General features: G+C 47.4%; 2 protein-coding genes across 6 annotated transcripts; both read right to left on the bottom strand.

Moving 5' to 3' along the window:
* Positions 1-336: 336 nt before the first annotated feature.
* Positions 337-13,845, bottom strand: TIRAP (TIR domain containing adaptor protein). Its single transcript, XM_087433919.1, has 6 exons — positions 13,766-13,845; positions 13,105-13,501; positions 6,100-6,224; positions 5,751-5,909; positions 3,981-4,559; positions 337-3,426 (listed from the first exon to the last, which is right to left on the bottom strand). The coding sequence occupies exons 4-6, from the start codon at positions 5,815-5,817 to the stop codon at positions 3,407-3,409; spliced, it is 666 nt and encodes a 221-aa protein (XP_087290045.1). The 5' UTR covers positions 5,818-5,909; positions 6,100-6,224; positions 13,105-13,501; positions 13,766-13,845; the 3' UTR covers positions 337-3,406.
* A 3,859-nt stretch (positions 13,846-17,704) lies between these two features.
* FOXRED1 (FAD dependent oxidoreductase domain containing 1) lies at positions 17,705-25,177 on the bottom strand. 5 transcript variants are annotated; one of them, XM_087433905.1, is made up of 12 exons: positions 25,054-25,176; positions 22,860-23,080; positions 22,021-22,131; positions 21,631-21,749; positions 20,436-20,530; positions 19,988-20,152; positions 19,597-19,673; positions 19,252-19,412; positions 18,996-19,125; positions 18,660-18,764; positions 18,173-18,431; positions 17,705-18,035 (listed from the first exon to the last, which is right to left on the bottom strand). In XM_087433905.1, the coding sequence occupies exons 1-11, from the start codon at positions 25,136-25,138 to the stop codon at positions 18,177-18,179; spliced, it is 1,524 nt and encodes a 507-aa protein (XP_087290031.1). In that variant the 5' UTR covers positions 25,139-25,176; the 3' UTR covers positions 17,705-18,035; positions 18,173-18,176. The 5 variants fall into 5 exon arrangements, with proteins under 5 accessions (XP_087290031.1, XP_087290032.1, XP_087290030.1 ...); XM_087433906.1 differs by having other exon boundaries at positions 17,705-18,431; positions 18,660-18,713; positions 25,054-25,177; XM_087433904.1 differs by having other exon boundaries at positions 17,705-18,431.
* Between the last annotated feature and the right edge of the window lie 16 nt (positions 25,178-25,193).

Genomic DNA, 25,193 nt, shown 5'->3' with positions numbered 1-25,193 from the left:
ATACCAGTAGTAGATTAAAAATGTAATTTAAAAATACCTTTTACACGGGCCAGCCCCATGGCTTAGCAGTTAAGTGCGCGCGCTCCGCTGCTGGCGGCCCGGGTTCTGATCCCAGGCACGCACCGACGCACTGCTTCTCCGGCCATGCTGAGGCCGCGTCCCACATACAGCAACTAGAAGGACGTGCAGCTATGACATACAACTATCTACTGGGGCTTTGGGGGGAAAATATATAAATAAATAAAATAAAATTAAAAAATACCTTTTACAGTAGCAACAGAAATTACGAAGTACCAAAGAATAAATCTGATAAAAGATGTGACTGACCAACATGGAAAAGATTATAAAGCTTTATTGAAATACATTTGAAGACATCAATAAATGAAGACATACCATTTTCATGGAAAGATTCAATATCATAAAAACATCTATTCTTCCTAAATTAATCTCTCAACTCAACGTAAGTGCAATAAAAATACTAACAGGCATTTTCCTGGAACCTGACAAACAATAAACAATTTATATGAAAGAGTAAAGGAACAAGAAAAGTCGAAGTGATTTTGATGAATAAGAAGAGTGGGAAGAATTGACCTACAAGTTATCAAGGCTTATTGAAACTATTGTAAGTAGGCCAGTGTGCCACTGACACAGGGATACACAAACACACAAAAGGAGGAGGCGCGCAAACCCAGGAGTAGACCCCCGCATATGACAATATATGCCAGCAGTGACATCACAATCAGCGGGGGCAAGGATGGACTAGTCAGTAAATAATGGCTGTTCAAATAGAAAGACAGGGCCAGCCCGGTGGCTTAGCGGTTAATTGCACGCACTCCGCTACTGGCGGCCCTGGTTCGGATCCTGGGCACGCACTGACGCACTGCTTCTCCGGCCATGCTGAGGCAGCGTCCCACAAACAGCAACTAGAAGGATGTGCAGCTATGACATAAAACTATCTACTGGGGCTTTGGGGAGAAAAAGGGGAAAAAAAGGAAGAGGATTGGCAATAGATGTTAGCTCAGAGCCGGCCTTCCTCAGCAAAAAAAAAAAAAAAAAAAAGAGTAGGATTGGCATGATGTTAGCTCAGGGCTGATCTTCCTCACAAAAAAAAAAAATAGAAAAACAAAATTGCATCTCTGACTTAGAAGCCAAGAGCAACAACAAAAACCCAAACAAAATATGCAGGTGGATTCAAGACCTAGATGTGAAATACTTTCAGAAGAAAATACAGGAGCAGGGAAGGATTTCCTACATCAGACACAAAAAATGGACTACAAAGGAATAGGTGAAAGTTTTTATACTAAAAAGTAAAACTGTTCTTTAAAAGATACTGTTATATTGTCATATGTTTTTAAAACTTCTAAAAATTTAGAGATACAGACTGAAATATGGAGGAAGAAAATAATGCCTGGGATTTGCTTCAAAAGGATGTGGGGGTGAGGGAATGAGTGGGGTTATTGTTGATACAAGCTCAGCTCTGAGTTGGTAATTGTTGAATCTTGGTGATTCATCAAACTTTTCCCTTCCCTTTTAGTATATGATATATAGCTTTTCATAAAAAAGGAAAAAAGGAATATTATGACAGTAGGATACCAGTTTTCACCCACCATATTAGCAAACATTTTAAAATTTGATACTTCCAAGTGTTAACAAGAACGTGAAAAACATGTTATACACAAATGGTAGGAACATAAGTTGGCAAAACCAATTTGGAAGAAAATTTGGTATCTTCTACCAAAACTGAAGATGTGTATGCTTTACTACCCAGCTGTTCCCCATCAAGGCTAAATCCTAGAAAATCTTGCTCATAGAAACATGTACAAATATATTCATAGGCTTAATTGTTTTTAATAGCAAAAATCTGGAAACTTCCATTTTTAAAAAACATGTGACTAAATAGTGGTATATTTACATAATGGAATGAAAATGAATTTACTGGAGTTACATGCATCAACATGGATAAATCTTACAATCATATGGTAAACAAAAAAAAAAAGGAATTTGCAGAATACAAACATAATACCATTTCTGTAAAGTATAAAACCGTGTAAAAGTAAATATTGTTGTCAGGGATGAATACATGTAATAAATTTCTAGAGAAAAGCTAAGAAAGATAAATTCAAAATTCAGAATAGTGGTTACTTCTGGTGGGAGAAGGGAGGAGAATATAATTAAGGGCACAAAGGGAGCACTATAGGGACTGTGAGGTTTGCTTCTTAAGCTAGGTAGTTGGTACATGAGTGTACCTTATATTATTCTTTAGTCCTTTTGCATGTAATAAAATAATTCATAATTAAAAACATTTTTTCACAATATATACAAATATCAAATCATGTTGTACCCCTGAAATTAATGTTATATATCAATTATATCTCAATTAAAATATATATATAAATTTTTTCAGTAAAAGGGGGACATGGTGGGGGAAGTGAGAGAAGAGGCACAAAAGTACACATTGGGGGAATAAAATTCATTTCGGTTCAACAACAAACTTTTATTGAGAACAGATGAATGAAACCTTGCCTGTCCTACAAAGGGCCCAGTCATCTGCCAGAAGAAAAATGCTGATCCGTCTCAGAGCAGAGGTAAAGCATGAGCTCCAGCCAGACCCCTGACGAGGCCCCCATGTGTCAAAGCTTTGGTGGGAGTGCTTTTGATGGCAGGTGAAGGGTCTGAGCTTTCCTTCTCACCCCACCTGCTCCCTGCCCTCTCCTATTCAGAACGGTTTCTGGGTTTGAGTCTTCAATGACAGGCATGTAATAAAAATAAATAGAGTACAGTGCTGAATGCATCTTCATGTAGCTTTCTGAAGTGAACGATGTCCCTGGTAAAGAGAACTGCAGTGGAGTGAGTGTGAAGGACTCGATACTCAACTGGGAAAACCATCCATGCTGAGGCTTCCAGCTCATTAATCAGGTGAGTCGCCCCTTCAGGAGGAATGCATCTCTACACCAGTGCCCGATTCCAGGGAAGAAGACAGGAATGCACCAGGCTTCACATCCAGTTAGCCAGGAGGCAAAACATTGGTGATCATCTTGGTATCAGCACCTCTCCTCCCACCTCCTATTTCTGGCTTCCCCATGACCTTCCTGGGAAGTCCCCAGCTTCCTCACAACCTTCCTGGGGGAGTCCCCAGCATCCCCATGGCCTTCCTGGGGGAGTCCCCAGCATCCCCATGGCCTTCCTGGGGGAGTCCCCAGCATCCCCATGGCCTTCTTGGGAGCCCACAGTAATGGAAGCCTGATGGGCAATCTGATCCCAGGATCACATACAAAGTGCTGCAAACACCTGCTCTTTATGCCTCATCACATCTGCTGGAATCCACGGCCCTGCCAGGCCCTGGGCTCTCTAACTCAGTTTCCAGCTTTGTTCCAACTTTCTGGGTCCCCTGGTGATATAACAAGTGTTAGCTGAGGGCCTGCAGATCTGAAAGAGACGGAACAAAATCACCGGGCTTGTCACCCTCCCACATCTCTGTGTCCCCCAACAGGTCCCGCCTCTTCAACCTTTTTATCTATTTTACTTCCAAACCCACTGTAATATAATGGCCCTCCCCTGGATACGCTTATCGTAGGCCATTCTTTCCCATTATTTTGCACCTGGTATTTTCCCAGCTCTCAGTGGACATCTTCAACCTGACCTCAGTGAGAGAAACCTAATACTATTAATACTAATATGATAATAATGGGTAATATTTATTGAGGACTTGGCATGTGCTGGGCCTTGCCTGTTAGGAGTACTTTACATGTGCCAGGCCGTGTTCTGAACTCTTATTTAGTGTATATACTAATTGAGGCATATAGTGTCATTCTCATTGTACCAATGAGGAAACCCAGACACAGGGGTTACGTCTGTAACCCAAGTAACAGTCTCCTCCAGAAGCTGCATTTTGAACTATGAGGCTACAGTGGCTGTCTCCTAAAAGCCTAAGTAGATCAGATGCTCTGGCTGAACCCCCTGCCCTTCCTCCCATAACTTACAACGCATGACAGCTTCCTTGACTTGGCGAAAGCCGTGGTCAGGTCCCCGGCCGTCCACAAAGTACATGAATCGGAGCTCGGCAGGGTAGGCAGCTCTGGTGAGGCCTGACAGCAGGGGGATGGTGCAGCCCTCTGCCCCTGGGGCCTCAGTCAGGGCCTGCAGCATCTGGTACTTGCACCACGGGTCCCGGAGGAAGCCTGGGGTGATGAGCAGCACGCGACAGTGACTACTGCTCAGTGCCTGGCACAGCTCAGACACAATGGCGCCGCCTGGAGTTGCATCCCGGAGCTGCAGGAAGCAGCGCAGGCTGGCAGTGCTGTCCTCCAGATAGGAGACCAGCTCCTGGGCAGCCTCCAGGTCCTCCTCACTGTGGCACACGCAGACATCATAGTCCTTGCTCCAGCGGCTACTGCTGCTGGTGCCCACGTGTGTTGGTGGTGGGGTAGGAGACACCACTGAGCTGAGGCCCGGGGGTGGGTCGCTGTCCTGTGAGCTTGGCAGTGACACGTCACTGGAAGGGCTTTCTGGGGAGACGGGCACTTTCTTGGGCTTCTTCGATAGGGCCTGCCTGAACCAGTCTGCGGGGGGAGAAACACTGCTCAGGCCTGGTATTGTCACCAAGCGGCGTCCTCATAGCCCCGCAGAGAGGAGCCCAGGCTGGGGCAGGGCTCCAGCCTATCTCCCCTGCGCTGGCAAACAAGGCCGCTTTATTCTCAGAGACCTACTGCTCTGCTATTTTGTACATCTTCCAGGACTTGCCTAAAAGTTCCCACTATCTTTAAAGGTTTGGGGAATACATAAGAACTCTGGCTGTTTTAGCAGCCTGATTGGGCAAGTCGGCTTTGCCCTACTCCAGGCCCTTCGATTTCTAGTACCCCTAGCCTACCCTAACCAGAACTTCCCAGTAGAGCTGACCAGTCAACCATCTGCAAGTCTGTAAGTAGAGCTAGATTAACCTAGTAAGGATCAACCAGTCTCCAAACCCACTTTCAGCACTGAGGGGAGGTGGGTTTAGATTAAGGTGGGCTACCATTATGGGAGGGAAAGAGGGGGAGGGATTGGCATCTCTTTGGCCCTGTGAAATCCTAGATTATTGCTAAATGGGTAAAACGAATGGGTAAAAATGGAAGAAGGCTACTGCTCAGAGCTCCTCAAGAGCATAGTGATTCAGAACCTACACTGGAGTGAGGCACACAGATTTGATTGTGGACGTGCTGCTTGCTTTTGAATGACCTTAAGCAAGTCAGTCTATATCTCCATTTCCTTATCTGTAAGTAAAATGGGTTCATTTTAACTGTGGTTGAAGATTAATTGAGATAATCCAGTATCTGGTATACTATAAGTACTCCAGAATGATTTCAACTCAGCTTCCCAGCTTTTGATGGGGACAGAAAGTTTGGTGTTCTGGAGACTGATTTGTTTTCTCCTTCTGCTTGGCTCCTTCCTCTGAATGGTTCTGGAAGACGTAGTGACAAGAGACGCAGTGTAAAACACTCAGCACAATGGTTTCCAGGCTAGGAAATCAGCTGGGCACACCTGGAAAACCTGTGAGCCACAAGGGCTGAGGTTTCCACTGCTGCAGGCCTCCTCTCCTCACTCACCACAGAGCATCCGGACACTGAGGTCGAGGCAGGAGCACCACCCCATCGTCAGCCTCCCTGCATCTCTCCTCTGGGTTTGGACCAGGCGGGCCTCCCACCGTGCCAATAGGAATACTGAGGACTACACTCACAGAAACAAGGTGGAATTAGGAGTCCGCTTCCACTCACCAGCCATCTTGCCCAGAGGCTTCCTGGACCGGGAGCGAGGAGCTGGGAGGGAGGAGGAGGATGCCATAGTGTTGCGCTCAAAACTAACCCCATGAGACCAGGCATTGGTAAAGCGGGAGAAGGGAGGGGACCCAGTCTTGACCTCACGGAACAGCCATCCTACAAGAGACAGAGAGAGGATCACAAAAGCTGTACTTACCTTACTCTTAGTCCCAGTGGGTGGGCTCTGGATGTTCTTTCTCTCCTAATACCTGAAGAGGCTCAGTCTCTAAATAGGTTCCACAGACACCACTGCGATTGGAGCTGGTTTCTAGATAAACCCAGACCTGTCTAGTAGTGTCAGACTTACAGGGTATGAGCTCAGCATGACCAGTACAGTGACCTGTTCTCTGCTCCACCGGGCCAGGAGTGCATTCAGGATCTGGGGAAGGGCAGTTGGCAGGCCGCTCTTTCTAGGGACTTCCTGTGTAAATGCTGAAATGGGAGGAGAAGGACAGTTACTATTCGGACCAATAACTGTGTATCCAGGTAGACAGCTGCCAAGCAGAAGAGAGAACACATCCAAGAAACCCTGGGAGACTTTTCCGCTAAGTCTGCCTCCCTTTGAATAACCATCCCTCCCTCCCTCCCACTTCCCTCCCTTGGCTGTCAGCTCAGGGAGATAGTGGCACATAGTGGTGAAGACTGCACACTGTGCAGGCAGAGTGCCTAGACTTTCACCTCTTATTAACTGTGGCCCTTGGTAAGCTCCTTAATTTCACTAAGCTTTAAGATCTCTATTTGTGAAATGGAAATAACACTAGAACTTGCTTCTCAGCATTATTGCAAAGATTACATGAGATAATTTATGTAAAGTGCTAATGATACATGGTGTATAATGCTCCGAAAATAGTGTGGGTTATATGTATTTAAAATAATCTAGATATTGGAGAGATATATTATGTTCATGGTTTAGAAGACTCAGTATTATAAACAATTTTCCTCAAACTAATCTTTAGATCAGTGCTATCCCAAATTCCAGAAGGGTTTTGTTTTTTGGTAGTAAAGGTGTCAAACTCCTTCTAAATTTACATGGAAATGCAAAGGACCAAGAATACCTGAGATGAGCAACTTGCCATGTTCTCTTTCCACCACAATGACAGGGATGTCTCTGACGGTGGAGGCTCTTTCAGCCCAGGTTTCTGGGAGGATACTACATAGAGCTGAGCCCACCCTGATCTAAGATGGATCCTCAATGACCCAGTGACACTTCTGCAGGTGAAGGGCTGCTGGGGAACTTGGCTTGAGAACTATGGAGCAGCTGGCAGAGGACTGCTTTTTACTCTGACAGATCTGCAGAGGTCAGAACAAACCCTTGGGAACTCACGTGGAAACAACTTGGGTTCTCAGACACACTGAAATAAGGGATTTCAAAATTTAAAGGATGTCATTCAATGTGGAACAATAAGGCTTCATTCACCACTAAATGTTTAATACTCCTATGCCAAGCTGATGAATATAAGACAAGAGATACTGATGAGTCATGAAAATATACCCAAGTTCAAAAAAAAGAGGAGAACTTAAACAGCAGCAGCAAGGCGGGCAGAAAGAAGAGTTGGAGCGGGTGCAGGAACCAGAGAGATGTTTGAAAGAGAAAAACAGCTGCTAAGCCAGCCAAAAGGACACGCAAAGGTAAACATTAGCATGGACATGAGTTTCTTTTTCTACCTAATATTCTTCAGATTTCAGACCGCCTGAGTGGTGGGCTGAGGTTGAGGTAGTGCCTAATAACCACTGTTAGAGTTTGAAATCCTTTTCCTGGCCAGGAGTTGCTGTCTCTCTCGACATCTCCATTTCAACAATTCAGTATGTCCTTTTTCCCCCCAATAGTAGACAGAATGTCACTTGCTTTTTAGATTATTTAAATATTTTTTCAATTTTGTTTTAATTTTAAAATTCATTATTTGGCTTTGATACACTTACAAACTAGAGAATCATTTGACATTTTTAATGATAGCCTAAAGGTTAAAAAATTAACAAAACACTTTAATCTACTTAACAGATATAGATTTAAAAATTTCAGGGCCGGCCCAGTGGCACAAGCGGTTAAGTGCGCGCGCTCTGCTGCAGCGGCCTGGGGTTCACTGGTTCAGATCCCGGGCACGCACCGATGCACCGCTTGTCAAGCCATGCTGTGGCAGTGTCCCATGTAAAGTGGAGGAAGATGGGCATGGATGTCAGCCCAGGGCCAGTCGTCCTCAGCAAAAAGAGGAGGATTGGTAGAAGTTAGCTCAGGGCTGATCTTCCTCAAAAAGTACAAATTTCAGGGCCAGCCCCATGGCTTAGCAGTTAAGTGCACGTACTCCGCTACTGGCGGCCCGAGTTCGGATCCCGGGCGCGCACTGACGCACCGCTTCTCTGGCCATGCTGAGGCCGAGTCCCACATACAGCAACTAGAAGGATGTGCAACTATGACATACAACTATCTACTGGGGCTTTGGGGAAGAAAAAAAAAAAAAAAGGAGGAGGATTGGCAATAGATGTTAGCTCAGAGCGGGTCTTCCTCAGCAAAAAGAGGAGGATTAGCACGGATGTTAGCTCAGGGCTGATCTCCCTCACCAAAAAAAAAAAAAAAAAAGTAAAAATTTCAGTTGCTCATTTTATGAAATGACTTGCCCTTTTGGCAATACAGGCCGATTTTTGGTAATTGCCTTTTTCCATCGCTTGGTTAAGAAGAAATCCAGTTGCCCAACAGCATATGCCACTGGAAGTGGGTTGATATAAGCCCTTGTGACTAATGTTATGGAAAAGTTTAAACACAGAAAATAACAGCATCTTTGACATAGGATAATTGAGCACGATGGCAGATAAGTTCCATTCGTGTACACTGTCTACTTCCTGGAGTTCAAATTCCCCTGCACCTTCCTTGTTACTTTTCAGTTCTTGTGCAGCTGTGGCTGTGGAGCCGTCACACTCAAATATGCTTTAATCTCTACAAGATTTAGTGATAGTCCTATATCGAGATACAGGAGACATAGCTGTCAAGCAGATAAGAAGATAATGAACCCAAATCCCCAACTGGAAGGTCTAATCACTAGCTCTATCTGTTCTCTGATTTGTTGTGTGGTCTTACATGTGGTCACTTTTCCTTGTGCTTTTAAAAAATTCATAAAGTAGAATGATAGATACCTAAATACATACTTTGTAGCTAATTACAAAGACTTGATTAAAAAATTAGTAAAGAGCTTCTTCAAAAAAAGCAACAGCGTGATACCTTTAGTGTTTTTTAGAATGCTTTTCCGATATTATATGTACGAACTTATTTTGTGAGGGAAATATTATGAAGGTTCACTGTATAAAATCCGAAGTGTGGGGGCCGGCCCAGTAGCATAGTGGTTAAGTTCACGCACTCCACCTCGGTGGCCCAGGGTCGCAGGTTCAAACCTGCACACTGCTTATCAGGCCATGCTGTGGTGCCATCCCATGTATAAAGTAGAGGAAGATGGGCACGGATGTTAGCCCAGGGCCAATCTTCCTCAGCAAAAAGAGGAGGACCGGCAACAGGTGTTAGCTCAGGGCTAATTTTCCTCACACACACACACACACACACAAAAAATCCCAAGTGTATTTAATATTATGCAACATCTAACTGGTCTCCAATAGCTATTATATAGAAAGTGTCCTGAAACCTATGAAGCCATATGATTAGAATATACATCTTATATAATTCATATTACAATTGTGTTAAGTTGGAATCACTATCTGTGGTAGACAGGATCATGGTCCCCCAAAGATGTCCACATCCTAATCCTTAGAACCAGTGAATATGCTACTTTACATGGCAAAAACGGACTTTGAAGATGTGATTAAGGATCTCGAGATGGAAAGATTATCCTGGATTATGTAAGTGGGCCAAATGTAATCACAAAGGGCTTGTAAGAGGAAGGCAGGAGGGTCAGAGCAACAGAAGGGGATGTGACGACAGAAGCAGAGGTCGGTGTAATGTGGGGCCACGAGCAAGGACTGCAGGCGCCTTAGAAGCTGGAAAAGGCAAGTACAGAGATTCTTCCCTGCTGATCCATTTTAGACTTCTGACCGCCACACTGTAAGATAATAAATATGTTGTATTAAGCCACTAAATTTGTGGTAATTTGTTATAGAAGCAATAGGAAACTAATATACTATCTTTGATTGTATGTCAGGCTAATGAATGGAGAAGGCATTGAATTTGAATGCTAAAAACTGGTCTGTTTAAAAGTTTAAATTATTTGAAAGAGTTTTTCACTTCTTTGTTGAATAAATTATCATCTACACCACTTGATTTTGACTTTAAATTAAGAACACTGGTTTCAAAGGCTAAGTTTCCTTCTCAAACACTTGGTAAAACACTTGTCAGGGCAGGATTCATTAGGACTTGCAGGACAATGTCACTTAAAGTGCTGATATAATTGTTAATAGCTTGATAAGCACAATATAGTGTTTCTAAGAGTGGTTTTCGGACTGTGATGGACACACCCTAGCATAGCCCCCGTGTTCACACCTGTGAGTTCGGCCAACAAACAACAAGCTGAGGGAGCATGGCAGTGGATCCTTCCCCATTTGAGTCTCTGATGGCACCATAGCCCCAGCTAACACTTGGACTTCAGCCTCATGAGACCCCAGCAGAAGACTCAGCCGGCCTTGCCTGGGCCCTTGACCCACAGAAACTATGAGATAATAAATAAGTGTTGGTTTACGCTGCTAAATTTGTTATGCAGCACAGAAAACGAATTTCTGTGAATTGCAGGGATCAACTGCAATGATGGTTTAAAATGCGAGTTCCTGCACTCCATCCCAAATTGACTGAATCAAATCTCTGGGCGTACGACTTGGGAACGTACTTTTTAAACCAGTACCCCAGGATTCTGATGTACCTAAAGGCTAGTCTAGTCGGCTACATCAGTGGTTCTCAAACCAAACTGCAGATCATTATCACCTAGAGAGCTTTAAAAACTATAGATACCCCTGGAAATTCTTATTCAGTAGTTCAGAAGTGAGGCCCAAGAATCTGTATTTTTTTACGAGCTCCCCAGGTAATTCTGATACAAGTTGCCACTAGTCTCAACTTATATTGTTACTTATATCTATAAGCAGTGGAATAATTGAAAAGTGCCCAGCAAATCTTGGAATTGATTTTGTGAAATAAGTTCTAAACTGGTGATTTTGCTAGAAAGTCAGATTTAAGATCGAACTCTAGCAGGCAGAAAACAGTCATAGAATTCTGGTTAATTGACTGTAGTCTTATGACTTGTGTTAAAATAAAGCATGTTTGCTAAATACATAGCAAGGCACTTATGTTTTCAGCACTACATTTCATAAATTGTGGAAGACTTTAAAAAATGTCAAAGTCTTCCAAAATTTACAAAATATATATATGTGCGTGTGTGCATATTAAGGCACCTAATATTTTAAATTTAATTATAAATCAAAAGTACTTTACTTTGGTTATTAAAATCTAAAAACTTAGCTGTATTTCAGTCCCATAGGAACATATCTTACAAGCAAACATGAACAGGAAGCAATATAATTAATGTTGCTATATTTTGCAAAAAGCAAATTTGTCTTTGGAAAACTTCAGTTTCTTAGTTTTAAAAAAATTCCCTTTGTTTTGAAGCTATATCATCTGTATATTAAAGGTCATTTTTAACTAAAATGATGTGAATTTATTTTGTATTTGCTTTGCTGTAGGTCTCACGTAAATATGCAGGCACTGAATGTGATATAGATTGTCAGCAGTGAATTTATGGATGGATACAGTTTACAAATTATGCCAATTATAATATACCCTTATACATTAGTCCCCTTTTGAGCTTACAGAATGACTACTTTTTATATATTTTTGAAAAAGGCTTTGCCAGGAGGGTTAAAAATACCTAAGATCTTAAAGAAGAACAATGCTGAGGACTTCCACTACCAGAATAATAAAGACTCATAATAAAGCAACAACAATTAGGGCAGTGTGATATTGATACAGAAGGATAGGCAGACTAATGGAAGAACAGGGTGTCCAGAAACAGACCCACATCTATACAATCTCCCGAGTGTTGACAAATCTGACACTGCAGTGCAGTGGGGAAAGACGGGCTTTTTAATACATGGTGCAGGGTCAATTTAGATAGCCTTGTGGGAAAAAATGAATCTTTACCCATATTTCACACCATACAAAAAAATTAATTTCAAATGGATAGTAGCTATAGGTGAGAATAACAATAAAGCTTTTAGAGGAAAATATAGAAGATTATCTTCCTGACTTTGATTATTTCCTGATTTTTTAAATTGAGATATAATTGACATATAACAGTTTCAGGTGTACAACATAATGATTTGATATATGTACATATTGTGAAATGATCATCACAATAAGTCTCATTAACATCCCTCACCACACATAGCTACAAATTTTTTTGTTGTTGTGATGAGAACTTTTAACATCTACTCTCTTAGCTTAGCAACTTTCAAACACAGTATTATCAGCTATAGTCATCAGGCTGTACATTACATCCCCAGGACTTATTTATTTTAAAGATTTTATTTATTCAGTTTTTCCCCCCAAAGCCCCAGTAGATAGTTGTATGTCATAGGTTCACATCCTTCTAGTTGCTGTACGTGGGACTCGGCCTCGCGTTGGACGGAGAAGTGGTGCCTCGGGGCGCTCCCGGGATCCGAACCTGGGCCGCCAGCATCAGAGCGCGCGCACTTAACCGCTAAGCCACGGAGCCGGCCCAGGACTTATTTATTTTAAAACTGGAAGTTTGTATCTTTTGACCATCTTCACCCATTTTGCCTACCCCAGGGTAGACAAAGATTTTTTTAAACTGGAGAAATATAATACAACCATAAGGGAAAAAATGATAAATTAGACAACATTAAAATGAAGAACTTCTGTTCATCAAAAGACATCATTAGGAGAGTGAAAAGGCAATCTCCTGAGAGAGGGAGGAGAATTTAAAAACATATAGTCAATAAATGTCTTCTATCCAGAATGTTTATGAACTCTTACAAACTAATCAGAAAAAGAGACAATCTATTAAAAAAATGGGTAGAAAATTGAACAGCCACTTCACAATAAGGATATCCAAATGCCCAACAGACATATGAAAAGATGAACAATTCATTAGTCATCAAAGAAATGCAAATTAAAACCTCAGTGCAACCCCACTACCCATGCACTTGGCGGAGTGGCTACAATGAAAAAGAGAGCCAATATCAAGCACTGGTAAGAATGTGGAGGAACAGAACTTACAGTCAGTCACTCCTGACTCTCCGCAGCCCCCGGGTTAGGTTAGGTGTCGCTGCTGGATTACTCCGTTACTTCCCCTCCCTTAGTTGCACTTACCAGGGTGTGTTGTGAACTCTAATTTACCCGTCTCCAGGAGGACAACTGAATCTGTCCGGTTCAATGCTGTCACTCTAGCACTTCTCACGGCGCCCAGCCCATGAGAGATGTCCGTGAAATGGTTGTGGAAGAAGGCCTCGACAGGTCAGGGTTAACCCTAAATGAAGCCTTGTTCTTGCTGAAACACCGTCACCAAGACCATCAGAAGAGCAGAGGGAGAGGCTGGACCAGAGCAGAGAAGGATGTGAGCAGGCGGGGAGAGGCACTACAGTTAAACATGGGAACAACCTGACCGAGCCAAGCTCTCCAATCCAAGCTAAAGGAGGGGCTCCCGGCAGAGCTTCTTTGTGACAGCATTCTCGGAGGGCCATTTCTTTCTGTTTCCGTGTTCTGGGTGCTAGAGGCAGCCAGGCGAAGGGAGAGGAGAGAGGAAGGCGGTAAATCGGTCAGATGTGCCGCCGGGAGGGGGCAAGCCGGGACTGAGGGCAGGGGATTCCTGCAGCTAAGGGAAGCTGGGTCGCGGGGGACCTGCCTGCCCCGAGGCCCGGCCGGGGCCCCGCAGGCTGCCCTCCCCCTCGACCCCGGCCCCGCCGCCCGTCCCCGCCCGCGCCCGCGCCCGCGCCTGCGCCCCTCCCGCGCCCGCGCCCGCGCCGAGCCTCACCTGGAGGGGCGCGGAGCGTCCGGCCGCGGTGCCGGCTGGCGCGGGGTCCGGCGGCGAGCGCGCCGCCCGGCCGAGGGGAAGTGCGGCGCGCAGGCCCGGCCCCACGGCCGGCCGGCTCCCCCGGAAGCGGCGAGGCACCAGACCGCGGCCCCTCCTCCACCCCCCGCTCCCGAGTCTTGACCCGAGAAGGCGCTCGGGCCAGTCCGGCGGGGGAGGTGCGGGCAGGGCGCAGCCTGGGCTCACTGCAGCCCGGCTTCCCCGTCCACTCCGGGCTGGGAGTCGCCTGCTTCTTCCGTGCGCCCTCCCCGCTGCGAGCCGGAGTCTCCGGCCATGGAGGGGGGCCTTCCGTGCCTGCAAGTAGGTTCGTAGGCGTCCACGGAGCTCGCTACTCACTGGGCAGAAACTTGGAGATGAGCCTTTTCTCCTGAGTTCCCTGAAATCCACCACGAAAACCTGGAGCCTCGGTTTCGTTCTACGTCTAGAAGGAACGAAGCCTTCATTCCATTCATTGAATCCTCTTAACACCATGCAAGGAAAGCGTTTATACGTTTTTTTCTTTTTATACAATTGAGAAAAATGACGCTTGGAGATTGAACGACTTTTCCAAACGCCACACACAGCAAGTGGCAATGTGAGTCTCTATGCAGGAGAAGCAGGCTCTGTGTGGCAGCTGTGAAGTCAGGCCACCAGGGACAAGAGCACCTGGCATGCTCCACTGAAGCTGCTGCTGGCGTCCCCAAAGGGCATACCTGAGCACTGTTCTGCAGGGTGCTAACAGAGCTGCTGCAAAATGTGATGGGCAAAATGTTGGCGAGTCCTGGGTTAAACAAAGTGAAGGGATTTCTTTGCCTCTCCACTTCTTAATGCTTCTGAGATGTTGATGAGGATTGTGAACCACCGAGGGGAGGATATAATGTACCATTTCCCAAACTTGCTTTACTGTAGAAATGTCAGTGTCTTCCTGAGCAGTGTTCCTTGGCAGGCGGGTTTGGGAGACACTCCTACAGCTATACACATGAATGCTGGAGGGTAGAAGTAGTTTAATAGAGCCGATCTAAGATTCATGATCTCCCTTTCAATCTGATTTCCGACTTTTCTTACCAGCCAGACAAAGCGAATTACTGGCTAATCCTGGGAGGCAGTGTGGTGTAAGCCTCTACACAAGGGCTCTGGAGTCACATCGCCTGGTTCACATCCAGGGCTCACCACCTACTGGCCGTGTGACCTTGGGGAAGTGGGTGACCTGTCTAGGTTCACTTTCCCCATCAAAATTATGGTATCTGGTTCCTAGCATTGTGATAAGGAGTAGATGAGATAAAGTCCATCGGACACCTGCCCAGGGCCCAGTGCTCAGGAGGGGTTTTTACTCTTTATCAGGTACGCCTCTGCTTCCCTGTTCTGTGCCTGTGCTCTGCTGTTCCCTCCACCCACAGGGCCCCCTTTTCCCAACTCTGCTCTTCAAAATGACCCTCTTCTGGCAAGGATCACCCCTCTTCTGGCAAGGGTTGTTTTTGCAGCTTATGCAGAAAAACCTCTTTTCGTTTCTTTTTTCACTTGAGGAAGGGTCGCCCTGAGCTAACATCTGTTGCCAGTCTTCCTCTATTTTGTATGTGGGTCGCCACCACAGCATGGCTGCCTACCGGTGGTGTATGTCCACGCCTGGGAACCAAACCCAGGCCGCCCAAGCGGAGCATGCCGAACTTAACCACCAGGCCACAGGGCTGGTCCCAAGTAAAATCTTTTTTAATCCTGCCCTTCCCACCTCCTTCCCTGAAATCCTCTCAGTACCTGTGTTATCTGGAGCTTGTGTGGGAGGCTTAGCCTCCTCATTAGACTGACAATTCCCTGAGGCCCCCTCGAGGAGAAGAGGCACTCAGGTGAACACAGAGAGCTAGGTAGAGCACAAGCACTGTGATGGCTTGGTCCTTGTCCCTCACAATTTAATGGGAAAGATGTAGATGCAAGGATAAGTGTTCTCCTGTAAGTCTGAATAAAGCTCTGTGGGAGTACAGAGGGTTTATTAATGCCTTCTTAATAAGTAGAGCATTTGTTATCTGAAGGAAGTAACTTCTGGGTGAGGAGCCAGATGAAAGCCTTTCTCCTCTGACCCGTAGATAGGGATGTCTGTACCGAAGGAAGGCTGAGTGAATATTGGGCCCCAAAGGAGGCTACCCCACAGGGTTAACGCAGATGTTGGGTTTGCCTGACCCGTCCCTACCTCCCTGCCCCTGGCAAGTTCCTTCCTGTCTTTCAGCACCAGTCCGCATTCTGGTGGCTCTTCCTCTTCTGCTCTCCTAATTAGTCCTGGCTCCCCCAATCCCCCACAGGCTTCTAATGTCACCTCACTGGCAGCACATCTGCCCTCTCCTCCCTCCCTCAGCTGATAATCAGAGGCCCACCTCCATCTTTTATGTTTCATTCTTCTCCCCAAAGGCCACTTTTGAGGGGGAGTGGGCATTTTACTGGCTGTCTCGACTCTCATTCACTTCTCCCTTCTGAAGAACTGTCCACACTTCAAACCCCACTGAGGTACATTTCTTCCTGGAACCGCCCTCCCTGAGGTCCCTACTGACCTACTTGGTACTGAATCTGGCCCCAGCATGTGCATTTATACACTGACCATTCCTCCTAGGCTCCTGCAACACCTCCCTCTCCTGGCTTTTCTCCTGCCCTCTGGCCACCTCTTCAGCATCTTCTTCTCTGGTTCATCCTGTAAATGTCAGTGGAGTCCCTCCAGTTTCCCCCCACTCCCCCATTGTTCCACCCTCCCGAGGTGATGCCATCCTCTTCCATGATGGCCACGTCTCTACCTACACCCAGATCGTCCTGAGTGCCACAACAATAAATTCTATGCCCTATCAGACATCTCTCCCCAGTGTCCTACAGGCACCCTTAACTCAACATGTCTCAAATGTACCACTCATTTTGTCCCTCACACTGTTCCTCATTTCTGTGAAAGGCACGACATTGATCCAGTTGTCCAAGCCAGAAACCTGGGAGTCTTACTTGACCCCATTTCTTGTTGCTACTGTTGCCTCCTGGATCCATACGCTTCTTGCCATGACAGTGCATGCTTTGTTGACTCTGCCATGGGGACTTGAGTGACAGCCTCCCATCTGGCCTCCTGCTTTGATGTCATAATCTGTCCTCCACAAGGCAGGCAGGGTGATTTTTCTAAAAGGAAAATCTGATCATGTAGCTTCCCTATTGAAAACCCTTCAGCAGCCCCCTGCCCAGAGAATAAAATCCAAGCTCCACCACATGGCTCCTTGGCCCCCGACCCACGGTACTTCTTATCATCCCTCGTCTTTCACTCCATGATCTAACTAGGACAAATCACTTACAGTCCTTTGAAACTTGCTAATTCTTGGTCTTGGGCCTTTGTATATGGTTTTCTCTCAGCTTGGAATCACCCCCCCTTCTGCTCTCCTCCCCATGCCCTCCCGCATTCCCTTTGTTACACTGCTCATCCTTCAGGTTCAGCTCAGAGGTCAACTTCCCTGGGAAGCTTCATGGAGAAACAGCCAGCTGGGATGAGGTGTCCATGCCCTGTGCTTACCCCTAGCACTGCAGGGACTGCACTGCATCTCACCTAGGGGTGAGGGGCCGGGCAGAGATAAGAACACTCCCGGGAGGACATATACTATGCTTTACGTGCTGATGTATCTCTAATATGTAGCGCTGGGCCTGACCAAGAGTTGGAGCTGAACGAATATTGAATAGATGAATGAACACATTCCTTCCCTCTACAACCAAAGCCCTGCAGGAACTTGGGAAAAAGAGGCACTAGCTTGCACACAAGATACCTAACACCTAGGATTTAAGACCACTCCTGGGAGGAAGAGGCTGTGCTCCTCCCAGCCTGGGATCAAAGGCTAGTGGGGTGCTTCTAAGCAACTGCCGTGAGGTGACAAGAGGAAGGGACAGAAGACTGGAAGGAAGGAGTTAATCATATTTATTGATTGATGAACAAGGTAAACAGACATGTCAGTAAATCTGGGCCAGGCTGCCTGGGCTCTGCTAGGGTCTGCCAAGAGGGGCAGAGGCAATCTTCCTGGGTCAGTACCAGGAAGGAGCCAGTCTTGGACCGTGGTCCTCAGGACCCCTGAGGTGTTCTGTCCAGCTGGAGTACCGTGGTGTGTGGCATCAGTCTGGGCCAGGGATCAGTCCTAGGGTCCCACGCCATCATTCCCTGTCGGCCTGGCCTCTGGCACAGAACCTCAGAGCCTGCAGTCTGCCTGCCTGCCCAGCCATATGGGGGCAGAGTGACCTGGATGAGAGCAGAAGAGGGTAGAGGAGACCCTGGCATGGTGCTGGGGAGGACTCAAGCAGTGAGGATGTGACCACGGGCCAGAATTAGAGCCAAGGGTGACAGACGGGGTACTGGGGATGCAGTGAAGAGCTTACAGGCTCAGATGATATTGCGCTCCTCGACCTTCTCTCCCAAGTAAAACCGGCTGAAGAGGAAGGGGCTCAGGTTGATGGTCTGGAAGTGGCCCTCCAGCACCATCTCCGCCACAGCTCGCCCCACGGCAGGGGCCTGCTGGAGCCCATGGCCACTGAAGCCGGTAGCAAAGTACATGTTGACGACTAGTGGGTGGGGGCCCACCACGCCATTCTGGTCAAAGGTGTTGTAGTCGTAATAGCCAGCCCAAGCACTCCGAACCTGCAGGTGCACAAGACGCAGGGGTTCTCCGGAAGGCTGCCAACGTATTCCACCCTCACTCCTGGTCAGGGGTCAGCACACAGTACCCTCTACCACTGCTGAGGGGGTCGATGGGATGGGTCCTTAGACCAATAGGGTCTTTAGCAGTTGTGAGGTGGAGGGAGTGAGGCAGTGGACAGGCATTCCGAGGGGACCAAGATGCTCCAGTGTCATCTGTCTTCTAGTTACCTTCAGACTCTCGAAAGCTGGTACCCTCTGGGCCAAATGGGGCCACACCTTGTCCTGGAAGAAATCATGGTCCACTTCCAGGTTCCCTGGGTCTGGTTCCTCCTCCTGGGGTGAAAGGTGGGGACAGGCTTATATTGCCTGGGACACAAGGGCAGACCTAGACCTCACTGACAGCTTTAATCAATCCCCTCGGCAGGTGGGGGATGGGGAGAAGAGACCCCAATTCAAACAGTAACACCAGTAACAGCACTGGGCCCTCCAAAACAGCCTGACTCTGTAAAGACAATTGGTCTGTCTCCTTCCCAGCCTCCAGCCCCCAGCTGCCACTCAGCTTACCTCAGTGGGGCTACAGCCACCCAGGTAGTTGTTGCCTAGTCCTTCCCGGCGGAAATAGGTTCCGCTGGTGTCTGTAACGAATGGAGTCTCCAGGCCTGGTCCCTGGGGGCAGTGCCACAAGTACACATACCTGCCATAACCAGCGGGTTAGGAAGGGGCGGGGATAGCAACCCCCAACCCTCGCACACACACTTAACTAACTTTTATATGTTTCTTTCTTTCTCTCTCCAACCTCAGCTGCCCTGGGGGAAGTCACCTTTTCCTTGGCTCCACAGGTAGCTTGGTGCCCTGCAGGGTGCCAGGCGGTCCCTTCCCGATACCAGCCAGCTCTGCGATTTGCCCAGACCAGGCCCCTGCTGCGTTGATCACTATGGCACATTCCACAGGCTGGTACTCCAGGCTGCGGTCCATCTTCACCTGTGGGCACCAGAGGGGGAGGAGAGGGAGGGCCTGGCCCACATACTGGGCACCATGAGATGTACATTCTTCTTGAGCCTTAGTTTACCCATACTGAAAGTGGGTAGAAGATGATCAAAATGACAGTCATTACCTTTCTTGTCCCTCCACTTTGGTAAGGAAGATATGTAGGCTAGGAACTTACATGGACTTCATGGATCCTTTTCAAAGTCACCTCTTCCCCACTTGCAGTCTCCATGCGGTCAGATGAAGAGATGAAACCTGTAGAAAAAGAAAAGAAAATAAGCCCTTGAGGCCTTGAAGAGGAAGAAGGGGATTCCACTGGTTTCATAAGGAAAGAAAGCTGGAAGGCTGGGAGCTTTCCCACAGACACTGAAGAAAATAGATAGGGTAACCGGGATGAACTTGGCCGTACTCAGGACAAGAGAGTGCTGAAATCTTCAGGCAGATCATGAGTCACAAAGAAGCCTAGTTAGGAGCTGGAGTCAGGATGCCCAGGACCAGACCTCAGGGGAGAACCTCCTTCTCCCACCGACTCTTGCTTAGCCTGTGACTGAAGTAAGACTCACTCTTACCTGCAATGGTAGAGTGAAAGTCTGGCAGAGGAAACAAGAGTGGGCATGGGGCCTCAGACTCACGTGTCACCTCTCCATGGCAGAAACGGACGCCCATGGACTGGACCTTTCGCCGAAGCCCCTGGAGCAGACACCAGGGGTCAAACCAGCCTTCGTTCTCCAGCCCTGTGATGAGAAAAAGAGAACTCGTGAAGAGGGACTAGGACCTTCCTCTCCTGTTGTATTTCCTACACCCCCAACTCTTCCTTAGGGCTTCTAAGCCGGGGTAAGTCATGCTGACGAACTACACCAGAGTCAAATCCTGCAGGAGGACAGAGAGCTGGCATGGCCCGGAAGAGGCCCTGCTGGCCAGGAGGGAAGCATCGCTCCTTGACTTGGCTATGGGGCACTGAGACCTCCAACCGGAGGCGCCCCTCAACCCTGGATCCCCTGTGCAAGCGAGCCTCACCATAAGACGCCAAAGCCACTCCCTCTGTGTTTATCCAGGGAAACTTGTTCCGAAGCTGCTCAGGAGACATCAGACAAACTTTGGCTCCTTCCTGCCTGAGAGAAATGTATGGGTCTGTGTATGTGTGTTAGAGAGGGGGGGTGTGCAGAGAGGGAGAAGTACAGACCCCAACTCCACAAGTGGGGATTCACCTCATTCGTGTCACTTCTCTGTCCAAACTCCCAAGTGTTCCTCCTTGCTGAGTGGGTGAAGACCAAGCCTCCTATTCAAGGCCCTTCAGCATCTGACCCCTCTCTCTCTGCCTAAACCTAGTCTCCCTGTGGCCACTAAACTCCTTGTCATCCCCTAACTATTCCATGTCCTTTCACAACAGCACGGTCACTTTGTTCCTTCCACTCCTTCTGCCTGGAACGGCCTTCCTGTCCACCTTCGAGTACAATCCTGTTCACTAGCACAACTATCTCCTCCGGGACTCTGTCCCAAAAAGGCAGCAACATAGGTGCTAAAAGAAGATACTCGTGAGCCAGACTGTCTGGTTCGAATCCCAGCACCACCACTTACTAGCGCCTCGTCTCAGTTTCCCCACATGTACAATGGGGATGTTCTGATGATTAAATGAGTTAATATTTGTCATGCACTTAGGACATTACCTGATGTCACTAGTGAGACTCACAGAAGAGTTTGTTGAAATGCCCACTCTTGGCTGATCGTGAGAATCACTTAGGGTGGGGTTGCCAAATCCCGCCGGCTGCCTGTTTTTATACATGAGCCACACTCTTTCGTTTATATTTTTGTCTATGGCTGCTTTTGCGCTTCAACTGCAAAGTTGAGTGACTGCAAAAGAAGACTGTACGGCCCACAAAGCCTGAAATGTTTACTATCTGGCCCTTACAGAAAAAGTCTGCAGATTCCCAGGCCCCTCTCTAAAGATTCTGGTTTATTGGGTTTGGGATGTCCTTGGTGGTTCTTATGATCTGGCAAATTTAGGAACCACCGCAGCAGCTCTGTCCACATCTGTATTACAGCACTTAGCAGGGGTACTGGAGGCCTGCGTGTGTGTCTGTCCTGAGAGACTGAGGTCCTAGAGAGGAGGGACCTGTCTTATCAACTCCATCACCCAGTTCCTAACTTGGTGTAGGAGCTTATTGCATGCATGTGGCTGAGAAGCAGCTCAGAGGTCGTGCTGGGCACCCACCTCTGCACTTTCACATTGTTCTCCATGATCGCAGCACCCTTTTCTGAAGCCAGCAAAAGATAACCTAAGGGGTTGAACTGGAGGTCCAGGGGAGGGTCATCGACTACAGCCAGGTACTCCTGTGTGCAAAGGAAAGCTCCTCAAAGAAGGTGATTTAAAGAAGGGAGGGAGAGCTCTCTTGGCTTCCTCACCAACAGCTCCTGGGCTCAGTGCCCCAACTCAGAGAGAAGCCCTCTTCTAGGCACCGCCACTGGGAAGAAAACCAGGGGTTCTGACTCCTAGCCGCCCAAACTGCTCCTGCTCCCTGTCTCCCCTAGCCAGCTGGGCTGCTCCTCTCTCTGAGCTAAAAGAGGGGTTACCACCCCAACCCCCAAATCTCATTGCACATACATTGATATTCCGTAGAAAGTCAACTGAAAAGAGGGAGAGCTGGATATTCTCAGGCAACGAGAACTGCTGACGAATCCCACCCACAGAAAGCACGGTGGAGGCATGGGAATACTGCGGAGAGACAAGAGAAGTTACGGTAGACCAGTACCCTGTCACACGTGAGCAGAATACTGTAATGGAAGCTGTGAGTCATACACCTTAAGTTAAAGGAGAGTCCTACTTGCAAGCTTATAATCTAAGAACAGTTGAGGTGGATAAACCCACATGCAAGTCAACCAGCAGCACAAAGAGGACAAAATCCTTACTAGCAGATGTGTAGAGCAAAGACGGTCAGTCACCTAAAAGGGGCTGGGCAGTGATATACAAATTGGTCATGGCCTGAAAGTCCAAGGGCAGGAGATTAACATTTGATCTACTAATTGGAAAATAGAGGGATATGACCAAAGTAGCAAGATTCGTGGCTAGCTGGCTGTGATAAATAGGAACAACTAAAGTGCAAAAACCTTAGAAGAAGAAATGGAACCTAAAGGGGGCTGAGATAGCTGTTTGTGTTAATTATAGCTTGAATGCAGGGTTTCTTGGCCAGACCTGTCAGATCTCAAAAAATCCAACGTGAAATTTGCTTTCAAAAGCAAAAATTTTGGGGACTGCCCAAGGTCCCTAGTTTGAGGGAGGAAGAACCTGGGACTATTTCTCAACAAGGCCCAAAGTACAGTCCCTGCCCTTCAGACCTCTATAGATTGAGGTCTTTCCCTTCCTCCCCTTCCCTTGACCCTACAGTCCTTAGTAAAATATGAGTCCATGCCCTGCTCATGACTCCGCCCTACCCCAGACCTCACCGTGTAGTCCCGGTCCACCACCAGCACCTGAATGGCACCTCGTCGCTTCTCCAACCTCTTCAGCCAATAGGCCACGGACAGGCCGAGCACCCCACCCCCAACAATCACCACATCTGAGTGTTCAGGGGGCAGGTGGCTGGTGTCATACAATGGATTCCAGGCCCCTCCAGGAAGGACTGACTGGATCTTCTTCTTAATGTCGGACACCTTTCCATCCCAGTCTGTGGGATGCAGTTGTGGTCAGAGGGCCACACATTTCATTTCCAGGTGGTGGGGGGTTAGAGGATGGGCACAAGAAAAGGTGGGCAAAATGGACACTGAGTTGGCAGTCCCCAGTGCCATCCCTTCTCATAAGGTCAACTTACACCCAGCAGTATTCCACAACTTCGCTATATGGTCTATATGCCATCAGTGTCTCTTGCTTTCCATGCATCATGCCCAGCACTGCAACGTTCAACTTCCTAAAATTTATACTCTCTCCCTAGGCTAGGTGACTTACACATATTTATCTCCTGCACAGAGCTCCCTCTCCCCTGAGGCCTGGGCTCATATATTCAACTGCACTGTCATCTCCACTTGGATGTCCCAGGCTCCTGGACCAAGAGGTCCTGGCATACCCTGAGCTGCAGCACCCTCTGAAACATGGTACCTCTGAGTGGCACCTTATCCCAGATATCCGTCACCACCAGCAAGCCTACATTCATGTCCTATCTATTATCAAGTCCTGATGACTTTACCTCTTAAATATCTCCTCAATCTGTCCCCTTTTTTCCATCTCTGCCACCACCACCCTAGACCAAAACACCATAATCTCTTACCTAGACTAATGCAAAAGCCTCCTAACTGTTCCCACTAATTCCCCTCCTTCCACGCCCCCCAACTTCTTTTTTACAGCATAGCTAGAATAATCTTTTCTAAACACTAATTTAATCAATACTCTTGCTTAAAACCCTCCAACTGCTTTTGATTACTGTAAAGATAAAAGTCCAAAGTCTGTAAAGTGGCCCATGAGGCACTGCGCTATCTGGCTCCTGTTCACCTTGTCCTCCCTACCCCCCACTCCAGCCCCTTCTGTTCCTTGATGGCACCTTATTTCCTCCTGCCACAGGGAATCTACAGAGGTGTTCTCTCTGCTTTGAAACTCTGTGTCCACTTCTTTGTCTAGTAAACTCCTTGCTTCCTTTAGCTCTCCACTCGGTTATCATTTTTTCAGGGAAGACTTTCCTGAACCCCTAGACCATGTCAAATTTTCCTGTCACATTAGCTCATAGCTCTGTGAACCCGTTTTGCAATATGCAACATATATGCAACTCTGAGTTTGTCTGAGATTGCTTCATAAGTGTACTAGGTCTCCCTTCTTCACCACTGAAGCCTAGCACAGTACTTGGTACATCCTAAGTGCTCAGTGTCTTGAATAAATGAATGCTTTTGTCTTTCACACCTAACTCACAAATCTCCAAGTCTTCTGTCTCCAATACAAAGTTCAAACTCTTCTCAGCAGCATTCGGAGCTTTCTTTGATCTGGGCTTACCTCACTTGTCCACACTACATTTCATACTCCTCCTCAAACTCTCTATCTAGCTGGCTTTTGCTAGTTCCTTGCACAAGAACAATATTCTTCTCCTCCTAACCTCTGCTCAATTCTCCAGAACCTGGAACACACACCTTCCTTGAGCTTTACAGCCTTCAAGGCTGATCTCAGTTCTCACCTGCTCTATGTACTTCTACAATTACACTAGTTTCGGGGACTAGCAGTGCAGGGCATTCTCCAGGTTGGGTTCTCTCCAGTCTTGAACTGGTCTACTGAAGTCTTCCCTCTCCACCTACACTTTAAGACATGTCCACTTCCAGGATATATATTGAATCTTCTCTCTTCTTCCCTCCTTCATGGCCACAGCACTAAGCACAGCATCCTGCACGCGAGCAGGACTTAATGCACATCTGTGCGACCAATGAATAAGCTTGTTATTCCGGTGGTAAGCTGACGCAAAGAACAATCTGGGATTTGTCACCTGAGAAGGGCAACCTTGGGATCCATACACCTGCCCAAGCTCTAAAAGCTCCGGTAGGCAAGTTTACCCCCTTCTCCTAGCCGACCCACTGTCTTCCCAGCGTGGGCCGGGGTCCTAAGTCCTGAAGCCGGAGACTGGGGTCACCCCAGAACCACGACACCCTCCGCTGCCCTGAACTTTACCCAGAGTGGAGCCTCCTCTCCGTGTGCCTAGCCCCCGTCCCAAGGGGCACCGGCCCACGCCGAGCCGCAGCGCCCTTCGAAGCATGGCCCTTCTGAGGGTGGCCCCTGTGAGAGAAGCACCCTATCCCCGATAACCTCCT

The sequence above is a fragment of the Ceratotherium simum genome, chromosome 7 (assembly GCF_057802395.1).
Source record: "Ceratotherium simum simum isolate JZ-2026a chromosome 7, ASM5780239v1, whole genome shotgun sequence".
NCBI classification, from domain to species: domain Eukaryota; kingdom Metazoa; phylum Chordata; class Mammalia; order Perissodactyla; family Rhinocerotidae; genus Ceratotherium; species Ceratotherium simum.
This window is presented reverse-complemented; position numbering and strand designations above follow the sequence as displayed.

Excerpts from the sequence above, each read along its gene's own strand:
- TIRAP (XM_087433919.1), bottom strand. The coding sequence starts at position 5,817 with ATGGCATCCTCCTCCTCCCTCCCAGCTCCTCGCTCCCGGTCCAGGAAG. Across the intron at positions 4,560-5,750 it reads GCCTCTGGGCAAGATGGCTG|ACTGGTTCAGGCAGGCCCTA; the intron begins GTGAGTGGAAGC and ends CTCCCCCCGCAG. Across the intron at positions 3,427-3,980 it reads CAAGGAAGCTGTCATGCGTT|ATCTGCAGGCCCTCAGCTAA; the intron begins GTAAGTTATGGG and ends CGTCTCTTTCAG.
- FOXRED1 (XM_087433904.1), bottom strand. The coding sequence starts at position 25,138 with ATGCTTCGAAGGGCGCTGCGGCTCGGCGTGGGCCGGTGCCCCTTGGGA. Across the intron at positions 20,153-20,435 it reads AGTGGCTTTGGCGTCTTATG|GGCTGGAGAACGAAGGCTGG; the intron begins GTGAGGCTCGCT and ends TTCTCATCACAG. Across the intron at positions 18,432-18,659 it reads CAGCTTTCGAGAGTCTGAAG|GTTCGGAGTGCTTGGGCTGG; the intron begins GTAACTAGAAGA and ends GTGCACCTGCAG.